This window comes from Cavia porcellus, unplaced genomic scaffold (genome assembly GCF_034190915.1).
Source record: "Cavia porcellus strain 051 isolate PalLab524CR breed Dunkin Hartley unplaced genomic scaffold, mCavPor4.1 scaffold_26, whole genome shotgun sequence".
NCBI lineage: Eukaryota > Metazoa > Chordata > Mammalia > Rodentia > Caviidae > Cavia > Cavia porcellus.
The window spans coordinates 17,385,055-17,412,717 of NW_026947509.1; the positions used below are offsets into that span (position 1 = coordinate 17,385,055).

General features: G+C 39.6%; 1 protein-coding gene across 1 annotated transcript in view; it reads right to left on the reverse strand.

Moving 5' to 3' along the window:
• The window catches only part of LOC101787984 (kinesin-like protein KIF28P), an 83,946-nt gene that overhangs the window by 54,591 nt on the left and 1,692 nt on the right, over positions 1 to 27,663 (reverse strand). Inside the window, exons 2-5 of the mRNA XM_063236773.1 lie at positions 19,424 to 19,618; positions 13,165 to 13,368; positions 8,135 to 8,170; positions 6,516 to 6,740 (exon numbers count right to left, since the gene is read on the reverse strand). Of these exons, the coding sequence (XP_063092843.1) occupies positions 6,516 to 6,740; positions 8,135 to 8,170; positions 13,165 to 13,368; positions 19,424 to 19,618 (660 nt within the window). The remainder of the gene's footprint in view (positions 1 to 6,515; positions 6,741 to 8,134; positions 8,171 to 13,164; positions 13,369 to 19,423; positions 19,619 to 27,663) is intronic.

Here is a 27,663-nt window from a genome sequence, read left to right on the forward strand (position 1 = left end):
TTGCTGAGTGCAGTTAAAGAAGAAATTGAGAAAAAAGTACAGGAGCATGTGAAACTGAAACTTTGAGCAATACAAAAAACAAGCAGAATTCATGAAACAAACTCAGAGTCATGCAAGAAACAAAAAAAAAATTCTATTAAAGCTGGCAAAACTGTTTAAATGAAACTTTCAGACCTTGAGGACAGGATTACAATTAGTGATTATGAAAGGATAGAACTTTTAAAAATAACAAAGCAGCATGAAATGACAATCCAGCCGCTTCAAGATGATGCCAAGAGTAACAATGTAAGATTAATAGGCATCAGTGAAGGTGCAGTCAATGCAAATGACATAACTAAAATATTCATAGAAGTAATAACAGAAAATTTCCCAAACATGGGGAAAAATCTGATATGCAGATAAATGAGGCAACAGAATACCAAACAACCACAATCCACATACATCTATACTGAGACATATAATAAAGAAGATCTCAGACATAAGTCATAAAAACAGAATACTAAAAGGTGTTAGAGAAAAGACACAACTCACTTATCAAGGAATGCCCATTAGAATCACAGCAGACTTTTCAACACAAACCCTCAAGTTAAGACAAGTTTGGAATGAGATATTTCAAACTCTCAAAGAAACAACTTTCAACCCAGACTGATGTACCCAGAAAAACTTTCATTCAAATTTAATGGAGAAACAAGATACTTCCAGGACAAAGAACAACTGAAAAAATTCATGTCTACCAAACCAACCCTAGAAAGAATATTGAAAGACATACTAGATAGAGATAAAAATGACCACAATCCCCAAAACAACAGAAAGAAACCACCAGGTAGGACAAGCAATTAAACAAGAGGGAAAAGCAGAAAGCAAACAACTGGAAAATAACATGGCAATGTCGAGCCAGTACATATCAGTGGTATCCATAAATGTAAATGGCTCAATTCACCTATCAAAAGAAATAGGCTGACAGATTGGATCAAGAAACATGATCCCACAATATGCTGTGTACAAGAAAAACATCTGACCCAAAAGGACACTCATAGATTATAAGTCAAAGGATGGAAAACAGTATTTCATGCAACAGGAACCCAGAAAAAAGCAAGGGTAACTATTCTATTTTCAGACAACATGAACTTCAAACCTAAAATGATTAAAAGAGATAAAGAAGGTCACTACATACTCGTTAGTGGAAAAATTCAAGAGGAAGAACTAACAATTATAAATATATATGCACCAAAAACAGGAGCACCCAACTATATAAGACTAATACTAATGGGCAGATACTAATGGGACAGATACTAGTGGGCATGAAAAACCAAATATACAAGAACACAATTATAATAGGAGACCTTAATACCCGATTGTTACAAAGAAATAGATCAACTAGACAAAAAAGTCAGCAAAGAAATAATAGAATTAAATCATACCTGTGAGCAACTGGACTTAGTAGATGTTTACAGTGTTCCACCCAACCACATCAGAATACACACATTCTTCTCAGCTGTGCATGGGACATTCTCCACAATAGACCATATATTTTCCCATAAAACATTCTTAAGTAACTTCAAAGGTATTGAAATTATCCCATGAGTAATTTCTAACCATAGTGCACTAAAATTGGAAACCAATGGCAAGAGAAATTGCAAAACCTGCATAAATACATGGAAATTAAATAACAACCTTCTGAACAACCAGTGGGCTACAGATGAAATTAAAGAAGAAATAAAGCAATACCTACAATTCAATGAAAATGCAGGAATAACATACTGTAATCTGTGGGATACAATGAAAGTGGTCTTAAGATGGAAATATATAGCAATTAATTGTCATATCAAGAAAACAGAAGAAGCAAAATAAACAACCTAATGCTTCATCTCAAGCTTCTAGAAAAAGAAGAGCAAGTTAAACCCAAAGCTCATAGAAGAGAGGAAATTGTAAAAATTACAGCAGAAATAAATGCAATTGAACTAAAAAAAAACAATACAAAGAATTAATGAATCAAAAAGCTGGTGTTTTTTTGAGAGAATAAACAGAATTGACAAACCTCTAGCTAACCTGATCAAGAAAAAAGAAAGAAAATACCCAAATTTACACAATAAGGACTGAAAAGGGGGAAATTATTACAGATCCTATGGAAATTCAAAAGATCATGAATACCTACTTTGAAAATCTCTACTCATAGAATGGAAAACACAGAGGAAATGGACAGATTTCTAGAAACATACTAACTACAAAGCTCAACAAGACGATTTAGAAATTTTGAATAACCCAGTATCAGCTATTGAAATGGAAAATGTAATTAAAAACTTACCAACAAAGAAAATCCAAGGTCCTGATGGATTCATGGCTGAATTCTACAAAAAGTTTACAGAAGATTTGATTCCAATACTCCTTAAACTCTTCAATGAAATTGAAAAGGAAGCAATCCTCCCTAAATCATTCCTGGAGGCAAGTACCTGGAGGCAGTACTCTGATAGCAAAATCAGAGAAAGACATACATCCAAAAAGGAGAACTATTGGCCAATCTCACTAATGAACATTGATGCAAAGATTCTCAATAAAATACTGCCAAATAGAATGTAGCAAATCATCAAGAAGATTATACATCAAGACCAAGTGGGATTCATTCTAGTAACGCAGGGATGGTTTAACATATGCAAATCAATAAATGTAATACCACACATCAACAGAGCCAAAAACAAAAACCACATGGTCATCTCCATAGATGCAGAAAAAGCTTTTGATAAAGTTCAACACACGTTCATGATAACAATCCTTCAGAAACTCAGAATACATGGTGTCTACCTCAATCTCATAAAGGCCATCTATGAGATATTATGCTAAATGGACAAAAACTGAAAGCTTTCATTCTAAAATCAGGAACAAGACAAGGGTTCCACTATCACCACTGCTATTCAATACAGTTCTGGAAATACTAGCCAGGGCAATCAAACAAGAGAGAGAAATAAAAGGAATAAAGATAGGAAAGGACGAAGGTAAATTATGACTATTTCCAGATGACATGATACTGTATATAGAAGACCCAAAAAACTCCATTAAAAGACTACTAGAGGTAATAAACAAATTCAGCAGTGTAGCTGGATACAAAGTCAATGCTCAAAAATCAGTAGCATTCCTGGGGCTGGGGATTTAGCTCAGCAGCATAAGCGCCTGCCTTGCAATCCTGTGGTTGTGAGTTCGATCCTCAGTACCTGTAAAAATATAAAAAAATAATCAATAGCATTCCTGTACAAAAATAAAAAACTCACTGAGAGAAATTATGGAAATATCGCCCTTCACAATAGCATCTAAAAAAATGAAATACTTAGTAATCAACCTAAGAATGTAAAAGACCTATATGCTGAAAATTATGCTACACTAAAAAAGGAGATTGAAGAGGATATTAGAAAATGGAAGGATATTCCTTGCTCTTGACTAGGAAGAACCAACATTGTGAAAATGGCCATACTCCCAAAACTGTTATACAGATTTAATGCAATCCCAATCAAAGTACCATTAACATACCTCACAGATCTGGAGAAAACACTCCTAAAATTCATTTGGAAACAGAAGAAACCTAGAACAGCAAAGGCAATTCTGGGCAACAAAGGCAAGGCAGGAGGCATCTCAATTCCTGACTTGAAACTATACTACAAAGCTATAGTGATAAAATCAGCATGGTACTGGCAAAGAAATAGACCTGAGGATCAAGGGAACAGATTAGAAGATGCAAGCACAACTACAAAGACACTCAACCACCTGACATTTGACAAAGGGGCTAAACATGTTCACTGGAAGGCTAGCCTCTTTAATAAATGGTGTTGGAAAAATTGGCTCTCCACATGTCAAAGACTGAAAATAGATCCATTCCTATCATCATGCACAAAAACAAAGTCTAAATGGATCAAAGACCTAAATATTAAAACATAAACACTAAATCTACAGGAAGACAAGGTAGGTAGAAGTCTTGGAGACATAGGAGTAGACAGAGAATTCATGAACAAAACACAAACTGCATGGGAAACACTTCAAAGAATCACAACTTCGATCTCATATTATTGAAAAGTCTCTGCACTTCTAAGGAAATCACCAACAGAGTGAAAGAAAAACCCACAGAATTGGAAAGAATGTTAGCCAGCAATCAATCCCTCAGACAGAGGACTTATATACAGAATATATAAAGAACTGAAAAACATCAAGCCCATCAAATTCAAAGACCCTCTCTAATAATGGGCATCTGGACGGACACACATAGTTTTCAGATGAAGATATACAAATGGCAAATAAATACATGAAGAAATGTTCTCCATCAGTGCTCGTCTGAGAAATGCAATTAAAACAGCATTGAGATTTCATCTCACTCTGGAAAGAATAGCTGCCATCAAGAAATCAACTGATAACAAATGTTGGCGAGGCTGCAGGGAAACCCGCTCCACTATTAGAGGCAGTGTAGACTGGTGCAACCACTATGGAAATCAGTATGAAGAATTCTCAGAAGACTAGGATTGGAAGTTCCATTCAATCCAACTATTCCCCTCCTGGGTATTTCCCCAGATAAACTGAAAAGGTCATGTCACAGTGATATACGTGCACCCATGTTCATAGCAGCACAATTTGTAATAGCTAAATCTTGGAAACAACAAAGATGCCCATAAACCACAGAGTGGATGAAAAAGATGTGGTATTTTTATACAGTGGACTATTACTAATAAGGGATGATCTTGAGTCCTTCATAGGCAAATGGAGACAACTTGAGATTATCCTCATTATTGAAGTAAATAAGAATCGTATTTACAAATATCACATTGTGTTTCTAGTGTAAAAAGTAATAAAGAATGTAGGAGTAATAAAACCCAAAATGTGTAAATTGCTATTGTAAAAAAGAGAGGAAAAGAAAGTGCTCTAAAGGACATTACTGCATGTATGTTTAAGTGTGTCAGATTGATGACCATATTACATGTTTTGTTGAACAGAACTATTTGCAGACTCACTGTTTGAATGTCTACTTTGTATGCTTTACTTTTGTAACCTGAACAACTATTTCTAAGAGGACAATACGTAATTTACCAACTAGTGACTTTTTACTGTCTTTTTTTGGAAATTATGTATTATTTCTACCCTTTTTCTGTTTTGTTTTTTCTCTTTAAATAAAATTTTTAAAAAAGAAATCTGCAAAATAAGTAACCATTCAGGATTGAATCCTCCTGTGGTAAAATGAACATAAATTTTAGAATTCTGTAGGTTGTGTTGCCTGAACTTTTCTGTGTGCCAACTCAGTTGTAGAATGGTAACAGCACTACATTACTGAAATGTTGGGGGTGGGGTTCAAGATGACAGATGCAACGGCTCTAACATGTGCCTGGTGTACAGTGTGAGGTGTTCTGCTGACACCATTCAAGAGGATGGCAGGTGCTAAATATTCAACTTTCTTTACCCCTAAAATCAGAAGTTAAAAATAACATAGCAAACTGCATGCACAGGCACTGTTGTTTGTTTTTTGGTAGTGAGGATTGAACCCAGGGCGTGGAACATGCTAGGAAGTACTCTAAACCTGAACTACATCTCCAGCTCTTTTTGAATTGTTATTAAGGCAGGGTCTCACTTATTTGCCTAGGCTGGTTTCACACTTGCCATCCTCTGTCTCAGCCTCCTGAGCAGCTGGGGTTACAGCAAGTGCTGAGACGCCTGGCCTCATATATAGTTTCCCCATATGTAAAAGTTGATGTGTTTTACTTTGTAAAGGCAAGTGAATAGCACTTAAACATTCACAAAGTTCTTTAAAATGCAGTATCTCAATTAAGCCTCTAAATTTTCCTGGGAAGAAAACTATTCATACCATTTTACAAGAGAGAAAACTGAGAGATTAAATTATTTCTCAGAAGTCCTGGAACTGTTAAATGAAAGATTCAGACACAATCAGTGTGTGTCCATTACTCTGGTGAGTGCAAGATAATTTTCACTGATCACCATTTCATTTATTGCTGATACTGTGACTTGGAGGACAGAGGTGGTACAATCATTGCTAACTGTACATTCGCACAGAACTTGGAATAATCATTTCTAGATCAAGCTGAGGATATTGTATAGCTCACTCAATGATACCCACCAAGGAATGTGGAGAAAAATAGTTCAGCCTGGTTTACCAAAGACTTTACTTCGTGGAGTGCTTGTTTCAAACATTTAGTAGTTGGTTTACTCAGTCAGTTCCTTGGTTCCAAAGAACTGATCTTAGTACCTCCAGAAAAGAAAAAGGTACCGCAGTATCTTGAGGGGTGCAAGGATAGATGACCGCCCTGCCATCCACAATGGGCTAACGTAGACCAGGACAGGGCATGGGTGTTGGGGTGGGAGGCAGATTCCTCCCTTTTTCTTGTTTCTGACCTTGTAGTTTAGACATGGCCACCTTAACCCAGGGGTCAGATCTGGAAAGACTCTGTAGCATCCACTACATGATGGCACCAGGAACCTTGGCAGAGGTGGCTTCTTCGGGGAGGCAGGACTAGGGCATTCACTGGACTCACCTGCTTGAACTGAATGGTGGTGACCATGTGGGACCGGCTGCTGCTGGCGTTCATGTTGGTGGAAGCTGTGGTCCTGATTCTTGTTCCTTGTTCCATCAGCTTTTCAATTTGTGCATAGTTTTCACAAGGCACAGATGTCAGACCTTCCACGTAAAAGCCCATGTTCTGATCTTCCCTGACTTTTAGCCCCCCAGGCTTCTTGGTTCTAGAGAGCAAATCTCTTATCTATAGAAATGGAACAAAAAACCCGTAAATTTCAAGACAACTTTACTGCCTACAATATAGTAAGTGTTCAGTACATATTTACTGGATGAATGAATAAATACTGTAGGTACCAAACAGCCTCATAAATAAACTAATTGAAAAACAGGGAAACAGGTAAGCAAGAAGACAGGAAAATTGGTTGTAACTAGTGAAAATAGAGGGCTTATTTATTTATTTATGTTTTTGGTACTGGGACTTGAACTCAGGACCTTATGCTTGCCAGGCAGGCACTCAGGCCACGGAGCCACACATCCCCCGCCCAGAAGGCTAACTTTAAAAATTTTAAAAATTGTATAAAATGTGATTTTATCATTCGTAAGTACTTTAACCTAACCGCAAATTCCTAAACAGAGGGTCATGATTGTTCACACAGATCCTAGCGCATAGTCCGCGCTCAGGAAACGCTGGCCGGGAGGGCCCTGAAGAGCTGGCTGACATGGTCAGGGCTGGACATGGAGCGGGCAAGACACTCAGTATCCACAGTCACCTGACTTTAAAAGATGCTTTTAGAAATTCTGTGCTTGGGAACGTGGGGACATGGCAGAATGGAAGTAATACGTATGTGGTTTAGCAATGAGAAGACTCAGCCAAGGAAGGAGAAAGGATTTCACTGTGCAGTGACACTGAGGAAGAGCCGTGGGAACTGATGAACACAGGAAGGGAAACGTGACACAGTGGTCCTCAAGAAGCAAGCACAATGCAAGCAGCTGATTCAAGCAGCCCAGAGGGAGCCATGGTCCGTTCAAGTTCCACCCCAGCCCAGGAGAGGACAGGACACAGCTATCCTGACCTCAGCCTGTCCAGTGAGAAGCAGAGCATGGTCATAGTCAGGTAACTGTCCTATTCAGCACTCTGGAAGGCTGAGGCAGGAGGAGCACATGTTCCAGTCCAGCCTGGACAACTTGGCGAGTTAGTGAAGACCCTGAGTCAAAATAAAATATTAGAAAGTCCTAAAAATGTAGCTCCATAGTAAAGCACTTGCCTTAGCATCTACTAAGCCCCGGGTTCTACTTCCAGCCCTGCCAACAAGGAAGGAAGGAATGAAAGGAGGAGGAGAAGGAGAAAAGACATACCTGCCACTGATGTGGCTGAACATAAAAGGACTTAAAATGAAGCTGGAGAAGCAATTTGGGGATTAAGGGCTGCTCTGAAGCATAAGTGATTGGGAATCCCTGATGGTTAATTAGGATGCAGAAAGTCACTCGAGTCTGTCAGAAAATAAAATCTCTAATGTTAAGAGTGTAAGTGGGTGGCTGAGCACATGCTTAGCAGGTGCAAGGCCTTGGAGTTGATCCCCACACTGCCTCCCACCCCCGGAGAAAAAAAAAGAGAAAAGAAAATGTAATCTCAGTTACCTGTTCATTGTAAATTTCCAGCATACTGAATGTGACCTGCATAGAGAATAATACAAGTAAGTACTCTGTTAAAAGAGGAAAATGTGACATGGAAATTACAGAAATGCCCAACAAACAGAAAGCTAATATCAAATATACTGGACCCTTATTTCAACATGCACTGGGTTCTCAAGTACTTTTAATGACACTGGAGAGGTCCTTTGTATAAATTTAAAACAGAACACTATGTATGTATACTGTACGTATAACAGTACACATGTATGAAATTCAGTCTCAATTTCTCACTCTCTCTCTCTCTCTCTCTCTCTCTCTGACCAGATGTAGAGGAAAAGATTTTTTTTATCATTGTATGGTTCTGGACCATTGCTAGTTCTAAACTATTGCTAGTCTCTTAAGCAGGATTGATTGGAAAAATCTGAGTGTTTTTAGTTCAGGAAAAAAAAAAAAAGCCTGAAATCTGCTACCTCACACCCATGGAAAGGCCAGCTGGTCTGCTGGCTGCCCTGAGATGCGCTTTCCAATCACCTCTCATTGCCATTGAGCTTCCCACACCAGCTTCAGAGTGTTTCATGTAAAACCGGCCAAATGGCCAAAGGTTAACAGACAAGGAAAGTCTCTAATATGATAGAGATCAAAACAATTATGAAGAACTCAGAGAACACTGGCAATGTGTAGAAAACATTTTAAAAAACACTATAATTAAGAGCTTCAAAAAGACAATCCACAAAAAGATTTTATTTTTTAAAAAGACAGAGAATAAACAAGATACTTGTAAATTAAATTTATGAATGACAGCCAATATAGAAGAACATAGTTGAAGGGGTCTTTTAGAATGCAGAAGAAAAAGAACAAGAAATTGAAATTAGGTGCTAAAAGATAATAAAATTATAAAATGTGAGGCTCACAATCCAATTAGAATTTACAAAAAAGGAAAACAAAAGACACAGAGGGGAGAAAATGGTAAGAGAAACAATATTTAAAAAGTTTCCCAGAATTGAAGGATAGGAATCTCCACTTTATAAAGAGTCCCCGGGGTGTCCCGTATGATGAATGAGAAGGACATACGAGGACATCAGTAGTACAAAGAGAAGGTCTCAAACTGCAGAAGAGAGACAACACAAAAAAAGATCACATGCAGAAAGTGGGAGTCAGAGTACAGCAGACTTCTCAGGTGAGACACTGGAACTTAGAAGACAATGGAAAGAAGTCTGATGGGAAAGAGCTACATACAGTTCCATCCTGGGAAACTGCAAGTGTGAAGGCAAGAAAAGAGAGTTTCTGCTACGAGGACGCCAACAAATGTGTGACAAATGCAGCCTTTCTGGAGGAAAGTGCAGCAAAAGGATAGGATAAGCCAAAAAGGGGGAATACACTGTATGTGAGAGTTAGGAGCCAAGAAAGAACAATGTTGAAGTAAAGTTCCCCTATAGCATTTGCAACAAACCTGGGGAAACACTGCTTGAAGCCATAGAAGAAGAGTAGAGCCCTCCTTCTCAATAAAAATGGGAGAACCAAAGAAAATACGAAGCTGATGTGACTGGGATATAGAAAATATTACTAAAGAGTATATGACAGGGATTTAGAACATTTAGGAAACAAGTTTATAGAAAATAGATATAACACAAAAGTCAAAGGCTACTAAAAATTCTAAGAAAAACAAAGAATAGAATGGATTTGTGCATTACTGGATTCAGCAGTCAACAACACTTGCACAGATAGAAATCATTATAAATTTAAAATCTTAATTACTAAAGTAACTTCCAGATTTACAAATGTGTTCCATTCTGGGAAGAGGTTCGTAACTCAGATTTGCTCCTAAGTCTCACAAAGTGACTTAGGCACAGCAGACTTCACGTGCCCCATGACCTCATCCTTGTTCTTTAGAATTGTGCCAGTGGTTGAATGATTCATGTTATAAGAACAAGTGACGTCTACCATCTTTTCACCTCAGTCCAGTCTCTCAACTAGGCCCACTTTGGTTTCCATGGTTATCACTTTGCACATCCTTGTGGTCCCCATCACATCACCACTGCTTTCCTCTTGCTTCCGGACATCCTGGGCTCTGATTGAGCCCTGTACTGCTGTACACTACCGCACTGTGCAGTGAACACACAGCACCACAACCGCCACGATGTCCAGCAGACACAGGAGCTACTTCTGCAATTTGTTCCAATCTTCAAATGTAATGCACAATCCGTTGGTATCTGTTGAAGTCCACAACCTGAATATTCATAAATTGGGGGCTGTGTAGATTTATAATAAAACTCACAACTATGCAAGAATAGGGAGAGAGAAAGGATCGCGGTGGGAGCTATGGGTGTGGCCGAGTTAAATTGTCTTCTACTGTGTTGGAAAGATGATAGTTACTATCCAAAAGGCTTTTTAAGAAGAGAAAGGGCAATGTTACATTTAAATAGGAGCTGGATAGGTAGCAGAGCAGCTGGAGATGGGAACCAGGCAGCAATGGAAGGAGACAGGGATGACAAGAAGCTGGTGTTTTCCATGATATGAGGCTTTCAGTACTGTCTGAGTGGTTTTTAAAACCGCCTTATTGAAATGTCTGTATACAGTTCATCTATTTAAAGATATGATTCAGTGGTTTTGGGGATCTGACTGACAGTCCAAACCCACAGGTCTATGAGTCAAACCAAGGACGGGTCAAAAATGGTTGGAAAAAATTGTGTCTGAACTGAACATAGATCTCTCCCCTAACCAGTGCGGTGTAACATTTACATTGAATTATGTTATTGTATGTGCCTGAGGCGTGATTTTAAGTATGTAGGAGGATGGATGCAGGTTCTATGAAATAGACGCTACTGTAACAAGAGACTGAACCTGCACAGATGTGGGGTCCACGAGGGCTGTGGAGTTGGTGGTCTTGGGACAAATCCCCAGGGATACTGAGAGGTGGTTTGATTCACAGAGCTGTGTAAGCAGCACCTCAGTGCCTGCTCAGAAAGTACTGCCCCCACAAAGAAACCCATCAGCACTCCCCAATCTCTACGTCCTCCCCCCGACCCCTAGCCCTAGGAACCACTAATCTTTCTACCTAAATAGACTCTGTTTCTGACCATTTCATAAAAATACAAGCAAGCAATACATGACCTTTGTCCATGTAGTGGGTGCTAAAATTCCATTCCTCCTTAAGGCTATTAATATTCCATTATATGGCTATTCCACATTTTATTTATTATTCATCATTTGATAGACATTTGGGTTGTTCCCACTTTTTGGCTTTTTTGACTATGCTTCATGCACAAGTTTTTGTGTGAACATATGCTTTCCTTTTTCTTGAATATTTGAGATCTTAAACCGTACTTGTATCACTTTGAAAACTTTAAAATTAAAAATACAAGAACCTGCCAGGTGTGGTTGCACACATCTGTAATCCCACACTCAGGAGGCTGAGACAGAAGAGTTCCCATGAGTTTGAGGCCAGCCTGAGCTACACAGTGACTTCAAGGCCAGATTGAACAGATTAAGCAACACCTTGTCTTGAAAGAAATTTAAGAAGCAAGGTATAATGGTACACATCTGTAATCCCAGTGCCCTGGGAAGCTGAGGCAGAAGGATCACAAATTCAAGCCCCACCTGGGCAAGTTAGCAATTTAGTGAGAGCCTGTCTCAAAATAAAACATAAAAATAAAAAAGAGCTGAAGATGTAGCTCAACGCAAAGGCTCGAGGTTCGATCTTGGAGGGAGGAGAACAGGAATAATGGTATTTAGTTGGGCGATGAGATCAGGAGTAATTTCTGTGCTATAATTTAAACACATTCCTTTTAAAATCAGAAAATCCCAGTACTTGGAAGGCTGAGGCAGGAGAATTGCGACAAGTTCAAGGCCCGCTAGGGCTGCATAGTGACATCCGGTCTCAAAATACCAAACAAAAAATCAGAAAAATAAAATGAAAAATGAGAAGGCACTTTTGAATTTTCATAACACCAGTTTAATTTCTTCTGCCATTTAGACACTATGCTTACAGGTATTGTCATTTTACTGTCGTATTTTCAGGCTAATCATGTTAATGGTGACATTAACCATTGGAAAATACCACAAACCTTCCCTGAATCTAAACCTGAATCTTGAATCTTTTGTGCCAGAGCAAATAAGAAATTACACCAGAACAAATAACAAACTAAAATTCTTCGGTCCTGGGTAGACTGAAGTGGTAGAACATGGGTTTACCATGAACGAGATCCTGGGTTCAATTCCCAGCACCCAAAACAAAAACCCAACAAACTAGCATTCTTTATTTAGGAATAAAACAAATCAATTTAAACAAAAACATGTCCACCACTATGGTAAAAGAATGTGGCAAAGAAATCTGTAAATTTTAACAGGTAATGTTTGTGTTACAACCTCAAGAAGAACTCGTTAGTGCCAGCAATTAAATGATTGCTTCTATGACACCCAAAGTGTCTTTTAAAGCCGATTCCATGGGGTCGGGCTGTAGCTCAGTGGCAGAGTACTGGCCTCAGAGGTGTAAGGCTTTAGGTTTCATCTCCAGCTTGAAAAAAAAAACATTAAAAAATGTCCTTGGATTTGCCTCTATAAAACTTGACAAATTCAACATCTTTGCCTATAATGTGATTTTGTTAATACATAAACATTTTGGTGTGGAAAATTAACAAAGATACTGAGGGACTGTATTTCAGTGGTAGGTGTATGCTTAGTATGCATGAGGCCTTAGTTTAATCCTCAGTAGAGGAAAAACAAAAATAAAAAAAAAACAGCTGGGCATCACGGTGCACGCCTGTGATCCCAGCATTCAGGAGGCTGAAGCAGGAGGACTGCTGTGAGTTCGAGGCCAGCCTGGGCTACAAAGTGAGTTCGAGGCCATCCTGAACTGCATATTGAGCATTTGTCTCCTAAACACAGAAACAAAAAACAAAACAAAACCAACTTCTCAAATCTAAAAATGACCACAAAACTTGAAGTGAAAGTCTTGACACCTTCCATGTGGGGAAGGTTCCCAACATGAATTAAAAAAATGTCATTCTTCAGAGAAGAGATTTTAGAGTGATGCCTACCTGATAGTCTTGACTTCGCTCCTGCTTCTCAATGGCCTCAAAGAGCTCTTCACACACACTTGGAATAACACCCTTGTCGGCACCAAAGCCAACCATGGAGTAGCTCTTTCCAGCGCCAGTCTGTCCGTAGGCCAGGAGAGTGGCGTTGTAGCCCTGCCAGGCACTGTCCAGGATGCCCCTCCCGATGTCATGGAACACATCTCTCTGGAAAGAGGCGACAGGGGTCGTAGCCCAGCAGAGCCAGGGCCATGGGTCTCTAGGTTTGCCTACTTCTCACAGCACCCGCGAAGTCTGAAAACTATTCTGGCTTTAATAAAGTCCACCTTAATCAGTAGCCCATGACCTACTCAAAATACAACCCAGATGCTCTGTCAGGGATAAAACTGGAAAGCAAGAAGGAATCTGCCAATGAGGCCACCTGGCTCACACGTGCGGCCCAGTCAGACGCAACCCCAGCTGCCTGGCACCCATCAGCTTATCTATTTACAGCCTCGATGAAATGTGAGGTCTTTAAAATTAATCAACTAGACCAAAAAATAAATAAGCTCAAGGTACTGAGCCCAGCCAAAGCATTTTCTACTTTTTTATTCTTATCCTGAGCAATCATAGCACAGAATATCCACACTCATTTTGGGCCCCTGTGGGCGAGCTTTCTCTCTATTTTTTGCCAGATCTAGAAGTTCTGAAGCATCTCTCCTACGCACGTCTGTATCCGTAAGGGCTGCTCTAGCTCGGATTTGAACTGTTCCCTAAAAGCTCATGTGTTAAAAGGCTCGGTCCCACCTTGTTTCCAGAGGTGTAAGAAGCATCAAGAGGGGGAGCTTGGGGCTTGGGGTGTAGCTCAGTGGTGGAGCCCTGGACTAGTATGAGTGAGGCCCTGGGCTTCTGTCAGCAGAATATCACATAGTATGTCACAGTAACCTTTTCATAAGTGGGAGTACATTCTAAAATAATGGCAGAAAAGCTGAGCATGGCGGTGCGTGCCTGTAGTCTAGCACTTGAGAGGCTGAGGCAGGAGGATCACATGAGTTTGAGGCCAGCCTGGGCTACCTGGTGAGTTCAAGGCCAGCCTGAGCTACATAGCAAGATCCTGTCTCAAACAAAATGATAAGATATGATTTAGTAAATATGTAAGGCAATGATAGTCATTTACTATAATTTATCAAGGTTATAAGCTGTACATAATTATATCACTATACCTTTATACACTTTTCTTTGACACCAGCATCATCACACAAACATGAGAATTGCGCTGCCCTATGACCCTGGGCAGCTAGGACCTCACTAAGCAACAGGGATTTTTCAGCTCCATTATAATCTTTGTGTCCGCTGCCCATCATTGACTGAAACATGGCACAAGATTATATTCTAAACTGGATGGCTGAAAATGACAGAAAGTCTTCTGCTATAGTTTTGGAGACAAGAGCCCAAACTCAAGGTTCTGAGAAGGCCATGGTCTCTCTGCAGGCTCTAGGAAAAACCCTTCCTCACCTCTTCCTCGCTGTGGGCAGCTCCCAACAATCCTGGGTCACAGGGCATGTGTCCAATTGTTGTGTCCAGTGTCCCTGGACACACGGGGCTGTCCCTGTGCCCGAAAGTCCAAATGTCTCTCTTATAAATATTGGACTTAGCACACATTTAACTTAGTGTGGCCTCATTTTAACTATTTACATCCACAAAGATCCCATTTCCAATTAATGTCACATTCTGAGTGTCAAGTAGACATGAATTCTGATGGTGGTGGTGACACTATTCAACCCCCCTTGGAGAAAATCAGAGCCAGACATAGTGGCATATACCCATCCATAATCTCAGCACTCTGGAGGCTGAAGCAGGACAATCTCAAATTGGCGCCCAGCCTGGACCGCCTAGCACCTTAGCAACATTTAAAATAAAATCTGAGGATGTAGCACAGAGAAAAGTCCCTGTTTAGACCCCAGCGTTAGAAGACACGGGGAGTCTACTTCTGGGCTTTCTTCTGCTTCATTGATCTAAAGTTCTATCTTTAAGCTAGTACCAGGCTATCTTGGTTACATAATTTTATAGTGGGTTTTAACTTCTACTTTATTCTCTTTCAAAATAATTCGGGCTATTTTAAATCCTTTAAGGGAGGGGGTGGGGTGTAGCTTGCACAGCGCCTGTCTGGCAAGAGCAAGCCCTGAGGTGGATTTCCAGAATAAAAAAAAAAATCCTTTATAATTGTGTGTAAGTTATTGAAAGAGTTTATGTAAATGTCTGTAAAAACTGCCTGTTGCTATTTAGATTGGGATTGTTTTTTGAATCTTTTGATTAATCTGACTTTCTAAAAATGTAGATCTTTGGATTCTGTTAAGTACTAATATCAGTAATTCACTGGTACAGTTTTTGCACATATTTTGCTAAATTTATCCTTCACATATTTCATGTTTTTGATGCAATTGGAAATATTTCAAAATATCAATTTTCATTTGTTTATTGCTCATATAGAGAAATACTACTGAGTTTTTGTATATTAACTTTTCTTCTTTCTTTTTTTTTTTTGGATTTTTGAGGCAGGGTCTCACTACATAATTCACTATGTAGCCTGGATGGCCTTGAACTCACAGAAATCCTCCTGCCTCAGCCTCCTAAGCCTGGGATTACAGGCATGAGCCACCACTTCTAACAGATGTTTATTAATTTTTTAAACAAACTTATTGACAGTGATAACTTCCCCTACACTCTGTAGACCACTTAGGATGTTTTTCACTTAGATAATCATGTCACCTGCAAATAGTTTTACTCTTCCTTTTCAGTATGCATACCTTTTATTTCATACTCGCTGTCTCATTGTTCTGCCAGAGATTTGTGTAAATATCATACAGAAACAATGAGAATGTATAACCTTTCCTTGTTCCCAATCATAGGGAGAACACATGTCTCCATCAAACGTGATGTAACTCATGTTTTTCAAAATAGTTCCATTTCCTTTTTAGCTCAAGATTCCTTAGAGTATTTAAAATTATGAAAATTATGCTTGGAGTTAAATTTTGTAAAATTATTTTTTACACCCAATAATATATATTTGTCTCCTTTATTCTGATTAGATGATGAATTGCATGAACTTTCAGATTTTTTTTTTTTTTTTTGTCTTTTTGAGACAAGGTCTCCCTATGCAGTGCAGGCTGCCTTGAGCTCACTACTTTTGTAGCCCAGGTTGGTCTTGAACTTGCAACGATCCTCCTGCCTCAGCCTTCTGAGTGCTGGGATTACAGGCATGAGCCACCAGAACTTTCAAATCATAAGCCAATCTTATATTCCTAGGAAAAAAGCCCCATTTAGTAATGATGTGTTATTCTTAAATATATTATTAAGTTCTGTTTACTACAATTACATTGTGACTATTGTGTCTATGAACAGAAAAGATATTGGCCTGTCATATTTTTGTACTATGTTTGGTTATTTTTGGTATAATACAGTACTCAAAAAGTTTGATGGGAACTGTTACTTTTATCACATAAAAGATTTTTTAAAAATCTCATTATTTTTTCTTCCAGTAGAATTCACCAGTGAAGGCATCAAGACTGTAGTTTTCTCCATGAAGTTTTTAGCTATAATTTTAATTTCTTTAATAGACAGAGGGTTGCTTGAGATATCCATTTCTTTGAGTAAAGTTTGGGAGCCCATGATCACTGTATTGATGAATATACGGGCATTAAATTGTGCATAATATGCTCTGATGAGTCTGTTAATAGCTATTGTAGAGTCATTTCTGATCTTCATATTTTATATCCCTTTTTCTTGGATCAGTTTTGCCAAGTGTCATCAATTTTATTTATCTTTTCCAAGAAACAGATTTTGGTTTCATTAATTTTTCTTTATTGCATTACACTTCTTATTGAATTAATTATCACTGCTATTGTTTTTTGTCCCTCCACCTTACTTGTTTAATTTCCTTTTTTTCCCCCAAGATTTTGGGGAGAAGCTTACAATGTTGAGATTATTCTTCTCTAATATAAGCGTTGGTGCCGTGCAGTCTCCTCTAAAACCTGCTTTAGGTTCGTCCCACAGATATGGCTATTTGTTTGGATTTTCATTCAGTTCAAAACATCTTTTCTAGTTTCTGTCTGAGTCTGTTTTGTGAGAATAAATAACGGACCTGCGAGTCCTCTCAGGGTGGAGGGGAGAGAATGGGGACATGAGAGAAAGAAACAGGGAAACGGGCCAGCTCAGGAACCTGGGCCCAGGACAGTGCGGGGAGCCCTTGAGGTGACCTAACAGGCGTGTCAGGGCCTCACCATCATGCACACAGGAGCTTGGGAACGCAGTCCAAGCGGGGCAGTTTCCCCTGTGATTTCCTACTAACCTATCAATTATGTATAAATCTGTCGTTTTCTAAATATGTTTCTCTTATTTCCTTCTGGCTGAATTATATTGTGGTCAGAGAATAAAATGATTCAGTCATTTTGTGTTTATTCAGACTAGCTTTAGGATCTGGAATATGGTCTGTTATTATAAATCTATTTGCGCTTGAAAAGAATGGGTAGTGTTGTGACTGAGTGCTTCATTAGAGATGATCAGCTAGGTTGTAGCAGTTTCCTAGTCTTCCATAAAATTACTGATTTTTAAATTAGTTACTAGGATAGGAGTGTTGAAATCACAACACATTATCATAGATTTGTTTATGCTTTTTTCCACTTCTATTGGTTTTACTTCATGGACTTTGATTTTTTAGTTATTAAGTGCATATCTATGTAGTATGATTATGGTTTCTTTTTCTTTTTTTGGTACCAGGAATCTAACGCAGGACCTTGTGCTTGCCAGGCAGGCGCTTATGCCACTGAGCTATATCCCTGGCTCTGGTTATGTTTAATAAAGTGATTATTCTTTATTGTTATGAAAAGATTCTTGTTCTGAAGTCTTCTTTGTGTGACATAAATGTGCCCTATCTAGTTTTAGTATTTTCATGACATACATGTATTTCCCTATATTTAAATCAGGTTTATATAAACAGATACAGTTGGATTTTGTTTTTCTTATCTGATCTGACCATAGCACTTAATAGGTATATTTTGACCATTTATATTTAATATAATATTTGTCATAGTATTAAATCTGACTTATGATTCGTATTCAACTTATCCCATCTTCTCTTTCTTTTCCTGTGTACTGGATTGGGAATGCTTTATATTTTGCCACACATGATTCATTAGTTAGTTACACCTCTGCTTTATTTTTTCTTGACTGCTTTAAGGCATTAAGGTATAATCCTGGTGTTCATGAGACCTTTTCAGGAGCTTTGTGAACTGGGAGTTTTGTAATCATATTAATGTTTGTCTTTTCCACTCTCGTTGAATTACAGCAATATAATTAAAATAGGACTCATTATGTTTTCTCTATACTTATTTTTCTTAGAGCCTATTAAGCTTTAAGGATCTGTGGGTTTATAGATTCCATCAAATTTGGAAAAAATTTAGTCATCATTTCTTCTGTTTTGTCCACCTTCCCTTATTCTCTCCATGACTTCAATTGCAAAAGTGCTTGAGACAGCCTCCAGAGGCCGCTGAAGTTTGGTTTATCTCCTCTCCCCTACGGTTTTTCCACCTGTTCCTCTCATGTCCCTATGTGTCTTTCAAAATAGTTCAAACATCATACCTTTTAATAAATGACCCCAAAGTACCCCAACCAGATTGAAATGACCACGTCTGCTTTGTACCCCATTAAATTCCAGCACACTATTATCACACATCGTGAGCATTCGAATGCATATACTTGCCTGTCTCCGCCAACAAAATTGTAAGAAGCTTCAAGACAGCAATATTGCACATATAAACACACAATAAAGTACAAGTTCTTAAATGGTGAGCATCTCACAAATTTTCCTTATTTTGCATAGTTCAGGGAGACAAAATATAATTAATTTGATTGCCTTTCTGTTTTCAAAGTATACCCACACCTTGTCAAAGCAACTAATTTTTGTGTGTGTGTGTTTTTCTTTTTTATTGGTGCCGGGGATCGAACTCATGACTGCCTGCTTGCATGTCACTGAGCTAAATCCCCAGTCCCCAAAGCAACTAATTTGAATCTCTAAAAATTATTTAGACAGAAGTTGCATTTTTGGACTTCATATTCAACTTAGAAAAAGGAATCAATTAAAGCTAAAACTCTCAGATGGAATTATTGATGTATACTTGCATGAAAATTACTGACGTGCTTACGGTATAGCAATACATCAAAAAATAAAGCAAAGAAAAATACTAAAAAAAAACCTTGCCATTTAAACCATTTTAAAACAATTTACCTGGCTTGCAAATTTACTAGTAGGATCAGCTGAAATAAGCACACCATCTTTGTCCTTTTGAAATCCATCGTGAGACCAATATGCCGAGTCAAAAGTAAATGTCTTCACATGCCCTGGATTCTTAGGGTCTTCTATGGTGGTTGTGGTTCTGGAGTGCATGGAAATCACACATTTGCTCCCAGAATTCTTCTCTCTCTACAGTCAAGTTACAAAGTCAGAGTCAGTCACACACAGTTTTCCTTGTTACACAAGACAACTGTTTTGCAAGTCTTTATACCTCGTAGAAAGTTAAGCTAGGAACCTACCATTAATCCATTTTTTTCAAAACATGTTATCCTTAGCAGCTGGTATGACACGTGATGGTTCCTGTAACCCCTTGGAATGTTTGAGGATCTTGCCTCAAGCCATATTAACTTCCTGAGCATAGCTGGGTCTCCACCTCACGGTCATTGTAATAGCAATAGGCACAGCTGTGAAGAGGTCCACTTCCAAGGCCTTTCTCCCAGTTGAAACTGGGGAAATTGTCAATGATAACCATTTAAAGTCTCTGGAAATATCTTAAGGACAAACAGCAAATAAAGAAATGGAACAAGTACAGACGTCTTAGGAAAACAAAGTTGTTGGTAATGAAGCAAGGCCATGTCACACATTTCTGTGGCAATTTGCCAATATAGAGACTCCCCTCTGGGCGGCTGCAGTCAAAAGCACAAGGCCCCCAATCTGCTCTGACCCCCAGTGGACGTCTTTCACCCCAGAAGGATCAGGCCATCAATGTGTCTCCTCCTGTCTCACCTTTCTATTGCTGAGATTAAACCCTAGATTAGGCGGGGCTCCCCCTTCTTCCCAACTCATGGAATGGGGGCTGTAGTTTGGTCATACATGCTGAGAACATTGAAGTCCTTACCTTTTGTGTCTCTCATCTGAGATGGTGGTTCAACACCAGGGTGACAAGCTGAGAGTTCCACCCCCACTGAGAGCTTGGATCTTGGGGCAGGGGTGTCCCTCAGACTCAGTGCGCCAGAGCCTACACACCCTACAGGCATAACCACCATGCCCAGCTCATGGGTTTTATTTTCTGTATGTTACGCTTTGATTTCCAGGGACCTGAAGACACTGCCTCTCCCAGAGTTGGCTATCTAGTTCCTAGGGATAGGGAACAATCTGGCTTTTGGGTCCAGACCACAGATACAAAGCCACCTTTCACTATATTTCCTGCCCTAAGTCACCTTAAGTGCAGGTACTGAACAACTAACACCCCCATTAACCCAGAGCCCACCAAAATTACTCATATTACCTAATCTAAAGCTGGTTCAAATCTGATTGCTGTGTCTTGCCCATTTCTCCCCAAGGAAACCACAACAGAGCCTATGTGCCATGATCCCCCTTGGCTCCTGTGTGATTGCAGAGACACCCCCCCCCCCCGCCGTGCGCCTCTGTGTGGCACAGTGAGTCCATTTCTCTAGAGAACTAGAGAAATGTGTGTATTTGTGTATGCCACTTTACCCCTGACCAAAAAAAAATCCTGAATGCATTGAAAAATAATGAATATTAATTCGATATTCATTATACATTATATCAATAGAATAAAAAGCGAAAATCACCTATCTCAACAGATGCTTTAGAAAGCTCATTTGACAAAATCCAAGATGTTTTCATGGCAAAAACCATTCAATAAGATTGGAGTCAAATAGACTTTCTTCAGCCTGATGAGGGCCAACAACAAGAAATTCACAGCTAACCTCATACAAAGTGGCCCAGACTGAACGTTACCGGCTTAATATCAGGATTTCTGTTCTTGGCTCTTCAACATGATCCTGGAGATTGTAGCCAGGGTAATTAGGTAAGAAAAAGAGACAAGAGGCTTTCAGATAGGAAAGATAGGACTATATCTATCTGTATTTATAGATGAAAAATAATCTCATACATAGAGGATCTAGGGAATCCCCTAAAAACAACTGTCAAGACTAAATTCAGTAGAGCTATAGAATCAAGATAGATATACAAAGCCAACTGTTGGGTCAGGGCTTTAGTATAAGCGCCCGCCTGGCAAGTGCGAGGTTGTGAGTTTGACCTCCAGTACCAAATAAATAAATAAGCAAGCTGTATTTCTAAACAAACGTTTTGAAAATAAAGTTAAGAAAGCAACTCCATTCCCAATAGTATCAAAAGATTAAAATACATATAACAAAAGAAGTTTAAAACATTTTCAAAATTATAAAATTATTCAAATAAACTAAAGAAAATGTAGCCAGGTATGGTGGTATATGCCTGTAATCTCAGCACTTGGGAAGCTGAGGCAGGAGGTTGCCCATGAATTCGAGGCCAGTCTGGGCTATATAATGAATTCAAGGCCAGACTGGAAGATATAGCAAGAAGCTATCACAAACAAATAAAAAACCAAAGCAAAGCATATCTCTAAACAAAAATCCCCCCACAAAATTAAAGAAGATCTGAAAACTGGAAAAACACCCTTTGTTCATGAATGAGAAGACTTAACCTTGTTTAAGATGTCACCATTCTCCAAACTGGTGTACATATTTATTGCAATCCCTATCAAAATCCCAACTGATAATTTAGTAGAAGGAAACAAGGTGATTCTAAAATTCATACAGACTTGCAAAGGACCCAGCTCAGTGAAGCAGTCTTGAAACGAAGGAAAAGATAGGAATCATATTTCCTGATTTACAACTCACTGCAAATCAACAATCATAAACGCAGTGTGGTTCTGGCACAAGGGCAGACACGGAGTTTAATGTAACAGAATTGGGAGTTGCAGGGAGCCAGCTTGACCTGTCTGTGGCCATCTTACATTATAATGACCACGATGACCCCTAGGTAATCTGGTTAGCTTTCCCTGCCAGTATACTATAAATAAAGCCATCAGAATGATATATGGCACTGTATTACCAGACAATGGTGTGCTGGCACCAGGAATGTGCCCAGCATCTTTGATATGAATTTAAGATAAAGCAGGTACCTATCAGTGTGGATGAAACACTTTTGTCCTGACTGCTCTACAAACCTCCTTCTTTTGATTTAAATTGTGGACATCCACTTGTCTTGCTGCCACCTGCACATGCTTTTGTTAATAAGTTCCCAGTGAATTTCACTCTGTGAAATCCTAGATGTCTGCACCTTTTGGCCTCACAGCATCTTGTGATCAGTTCTCATACATCAGGATTGGGTCTTCTGGAACAATCAGTAAGGCAGCCAGGACAATGAGGATGTGAGGGAGAGAAAAGAAGTTTCCATAGGGGAGATCCCAGGTTGACCATCTCTGTGTGTGTGTGTGTGTGTGTGTGTGTGTGTGTGTGTGTGTGTGTGTTGGGGAAGGGGGTGATGGGTGTCTGTATGAGAGATGCTTGCAGCTTGCCATGTGATTATGCACATGCTTCAAAAGTGCTGTGGGTTTTGGAGCAGCTGTTTACTGAATGCCACTTATCACACTATGAAAAGGAAAGTGCCAAGCTGGGCACGGACTGAAACTAGATCCATGCCTATCACCATGCACAAAATTAAAGTCTAAATGGGTCAGAGATCTAAATATTATAACAGAAACACTACATCTACTGGAATACAAGGTAGGTAGAAGTCTTGGAGACATAGGAATAGGCAGAGAATTCATGAGCAAAACACAAACTGCATGGGAAACACTTCAAAGAATCAACAACTCATTATTGAAAAGTCTCTGCACTTCTAAAGAAATCACCAACAGAGTGAAAGGAAAACCCACAGAATTGGAAAGAATTTTATCCTGCAACCCCTCAGACAGAGGACTTATATCCAGAACATTTAAAAAATTGAAAAACATCAAGCCCACCAAATTCAAAAATCCTCTCTAATAATGGGCATCTGGACGAACACACATTGTTCTCAGATGAAGATATACAAATGGCAAATAAATACATGAAGAAATGTTCTTCATCAGTGCTCATTTGAGAAATGCAATTAAAACAGCATTGAGATTTCATCTCACTCTGGAAAGAATAGCTGCCATCAAGAAACCAACTGATAAATGTTGGCAAGGCTGTGGGGAAAAAGGTACACTGCTCCACTGTTGGTGGGAGTGTAGACTGGTATGGCCACTATGGAAATCAGTGTGGAGAATTCTCAGAAGACTAGGATTGGAAGTTCCATTAAACCCAGCTATTCCCCTCCTGGGTATTTTCCCAGATAAACTGAAAAGGCCATGTCACAGTGACATATGTACACCCGTTTTCATAGCAGCACAATTTGTAATAGCTAAATCTTGGAAACAACCAAAATACCCTTCAACCACAGAGTGGATGAAAAAGATGTGATATTTTTATACAGTGCACTATTACTCAGCTATAAAAAAGAATGTTCTTGAGGCCTTCATAGGCAAATGGAGGCAACTCATAAGCAAAATAAGTAAGAATCGTATTTATAAATATAACATTGTTTCCCCAGTGTAAAAAAATAACTGTAGGAGTAATAAAACTCAAAATGTTTGCTATTGTAAATAAGAGAGGAAAAGAAAGTGCTCTAAAGGATATAATTGCATGTATGTTTAAGTGTGTAGGATTGATAACCATATTACTAAGTTTTTGTTGGATTGTTGAACAGAACTGTTAGCAGTCTGTGTTTGAATGTACCTTTTGTATGCTTTAATTCTGTAACTTGAACAACTATTTCTAAGATGACAATATGTAATTTATCAACTAAATGATTTCTGCTTATTTTTTTGAAATTCTGTATTATTTCTACTTTTTTGTTTTGCTTTTTTTTCTTTAAATAAAATTTCAAAAAGAAAATAGGAAGTAGGGAGATCTTTTTCAAATAGAAAATGGATCAATGAATGCAGGGATCTGGGAGGAAGGGATAGTAAACAGAATTGAGATGTTTTATGTACATATATCAACTCTCCACAAGAAATGTAATCATTGTGTACTATAAATATGTACTAACAAAACCAAACATTTTTAAAAAGGAAGGGAGCCACATGGGACTGAGATGGCTCCCTGGCAGGAAGCATTTGGGAAACAAGTATTTTCTAGCCCAGGTGCAGGCTCTAGGTACCCTTCTTCCAGGTGGGCCAAAGCAATCAGATGTCAGCAGTACAGCAGGTGACATGAGCTGAGCTCTCTGGCAAGAACAAGGACAAAAGTTACCTCTAGCTACTTTTAAAATCACGGTTCTGGAAAGGAGCTGAGTCTAAGCAAACTTTTTTAGAACAGCAGTTTCTAGCAGCGTGATTCCCTACAGCACGTGGAGCCACTGCCAGAAAATTCCCCATCACAGAGCGAGCTGGCCTCCCTTTTCTGAAGGGGCGGGTGACTGCCTGTTGGCATAGACCTCCATCCATGACTGGACAGACAGTTAAGTGTCAGGAGTGTTTACAACACAGCGTCCTCTCAACAGCTGACTCCAAGCTGCAGATAGTGTTGGGTCATTACTTATGAAACCACCTCGCCATCCTAAATGGCTGTCAGACTCTATGATCAAACTAGTGTAAGCTGGAGGTAGCTCCTCAGTCCTGAAGAGGCGGAGTATACAGATGTCCTGCTGGGGCAGCCCAGCATCCCCTCTGCCACTGCAGTGCAGCCTACCCTTGGCTACTGCTCAGCTCAGATGGACAAAATCAGAGCAGCTGCTGCACAGAGCTGCAGGTGGTATGGGTGGCAGTCACTCGTGAGTCATGGCCAGTGGCTGCGGGCAGTGTACAGAGGCCTTGTGTAGCGAATGGCAGTCTTCTGGGAGCCATCATTGGCACCCAGGGTGGGAGTAGTTACATGAACCAGGGGCACAAATCACTTTGTCATGTTAAGAATGCTATTTCTAGAAATAAGGAGGCAGAGGCGGATGCCGTGACCAAGGTGCAGGCCCAGGGAACAACCTAACCATCCTGGGATATGTGTGTAGTGAGTAGACATACAAGTGCTAAAGGATAGCACATAGATAATGGACAGAATTGCCCCCAAAAACTGACTTGATGGCGGCCATGACTGGATAGCATGTGTCCTTACACCTCCACCCCATTCTTTGCCCCACATAGGGATACACAGTGCTGCCCAACCTGTGAGGGACTGGCAGGTTATGTTCACCCTTTGCCAAAGGACACAAACACACCTACAGCCTTACACAAGCCTTGACTATCGAGAGCTAACAAGACTATCAAAGGGGTCTTTAGAAGTTACCTATGTGGTATGGGTCTGTGCTACATGACAGTGAGTGGCATCCATTTCAGAGGACATGCTGCCCAGGGCTGGGTCTAAACACATGGTGTATCTCTGTACTTTCACCTACCGCTTAATGCTCAGGCAGCAGGCTGCAGGGAAAAGCAACTTAGTACAAGCCCATTGATACAAGCAGACCTTAAATGTAAATACCCCATATGACCGGTGAGCCTGCCCCTCAGATCAGCTCAGAGCTCCAGACCCTACCCCAGACGTGCACACATCCAGATGCTGTCCTGCCAGCCAGAGTTGATGCACAGACACAAGGCACTTCTAATTACACTGTGAACATTGGGCTTGGGGAGGGGACAGTTCTGTGGGGGTGCAAGTGGTTTTTTCCTCCTGCATGAGTCAGCTGTTTCTTGCATGAGGAGTCCCTGCTAACTTGATTCCCCTCTATCTTGTTGGATCTGAACTCTTCACGAGTGAACAAAATGTCTCTGAGTCCTAAATTGGTCCCTGTCTGGCATGCTACCTCGATGTTTCTGGCATCATTCATAGACTCCGTCTCACTGGTTCTGTACAGTACACTCTGCTATACCAGTTAAGAGTGGTGTCCTGCTGGATGGTGCAGTTATACAAGTTCCTCTAAAGTCTCAATTTACTTTAGTCTCCAGCTGTGGTCTTTACAGTATCCCCTAAAATGTGTTATCAAGACAAAATGTGTATACATTCCTTTGATGCCACACACCCTGTATCACATGTGAAAACCCGAATCAATGCCCTTTCTAGGAGAGACATACAGGTCACTGGTTTGGTTCCTGAGATTCTTAGTAGAAAATAAATTATTTGCATAAGGATTGTCTCTTGGTGCTCGTGTCGCTACCCCTGGTGTGTACGTGTATATGGTGTATAAATGCCTGATAGTGTGCTGCAAACACAATACTAAGACATCTTGCAAGTTCAGGGCACACTGCTACAGAGGGTAGCAGATGAGGTTTTGAAGTCTGTGATGCGGCTGAAAGGTGTGGGTTCAGCTTGGGATAACTTCAGCTGTAACCACTATGATCGCCCCTGCTCAATCTGGATTGATTTTCCTTGGTTTCCAGTACTTTTCAGATGCATATTTAAAAACCATTAATAGTAATGTTTTATGATTAAATGTTGGCATTATAAACACTAGCAATGTACCGAACATCTTTATTGTTACTTGGAGATAGACCAGACACATTCCAACTTGGATGAAGCCACATTTGTCCGGACTACTTTGTAAGTTCCCTTCCTCTGATGCAAATCACAAGGATCCACTCACTAGTCTAGCTGCTTAAGACTGCAAATTTCACTCTGCAATTTTCTTGAGCCTCACAGCACCTTGTGGCTGGACCTCATACACTGCCGACAGGGTTTTTCTGGAACATGAGTTCAGTAATAACCCAGACATCTTTGGTTAACTGATCAATTGAAAAAGAACAGCCTTTTCAAGAATGGTGCCTGTCAAGCATGGTGTAATTCCAGTACTTAAGCTGAGGCAGGAGGATCCCTGATTTTGAGGCCTGCCTAGGCTACAAAGTGAGTTTAAGGCCAGCCTGAACACAGTGTCTCAAAAAAAAAAGTACCAAACCTTGTACATGTGTGAAAAAAATGAACCTGAACCTTGGTTCAAACTATCTATAAAAATGATCTTAAAGTGAATCGAAGACCTAAAATATAAGAGCTAAAACTACAAAACTGTAAATGAAAAACATCTTTCTAGACTTGGACTGAGTAAAGGATTTAAACATAACTCCAAAAGTAAAAGTAATTAAATAGAATTGTTAAAATTAAAAATGCTTCTGCTTCAAATGATGCCACCAAAAATGGGAAAAACAAAGTCCACAGGATAAGAAAATTCTGCAAACCATGTATTTGTTTTGTTTTGTTGAATTTTTTGGTACTGGAATTGAACTCATGATCTCCTGCTTGCCAGGTAGGCGCCAAGGCACTAACCTATACCCCTGACCCAAATTGTGTATCTTATAAGGAAATGTATCCAGAATCTATAAAGATCAGTTCAGTGATAAATACAGAGACCTGGATGTGGTGGTATACACTTGCAGTCTCAAC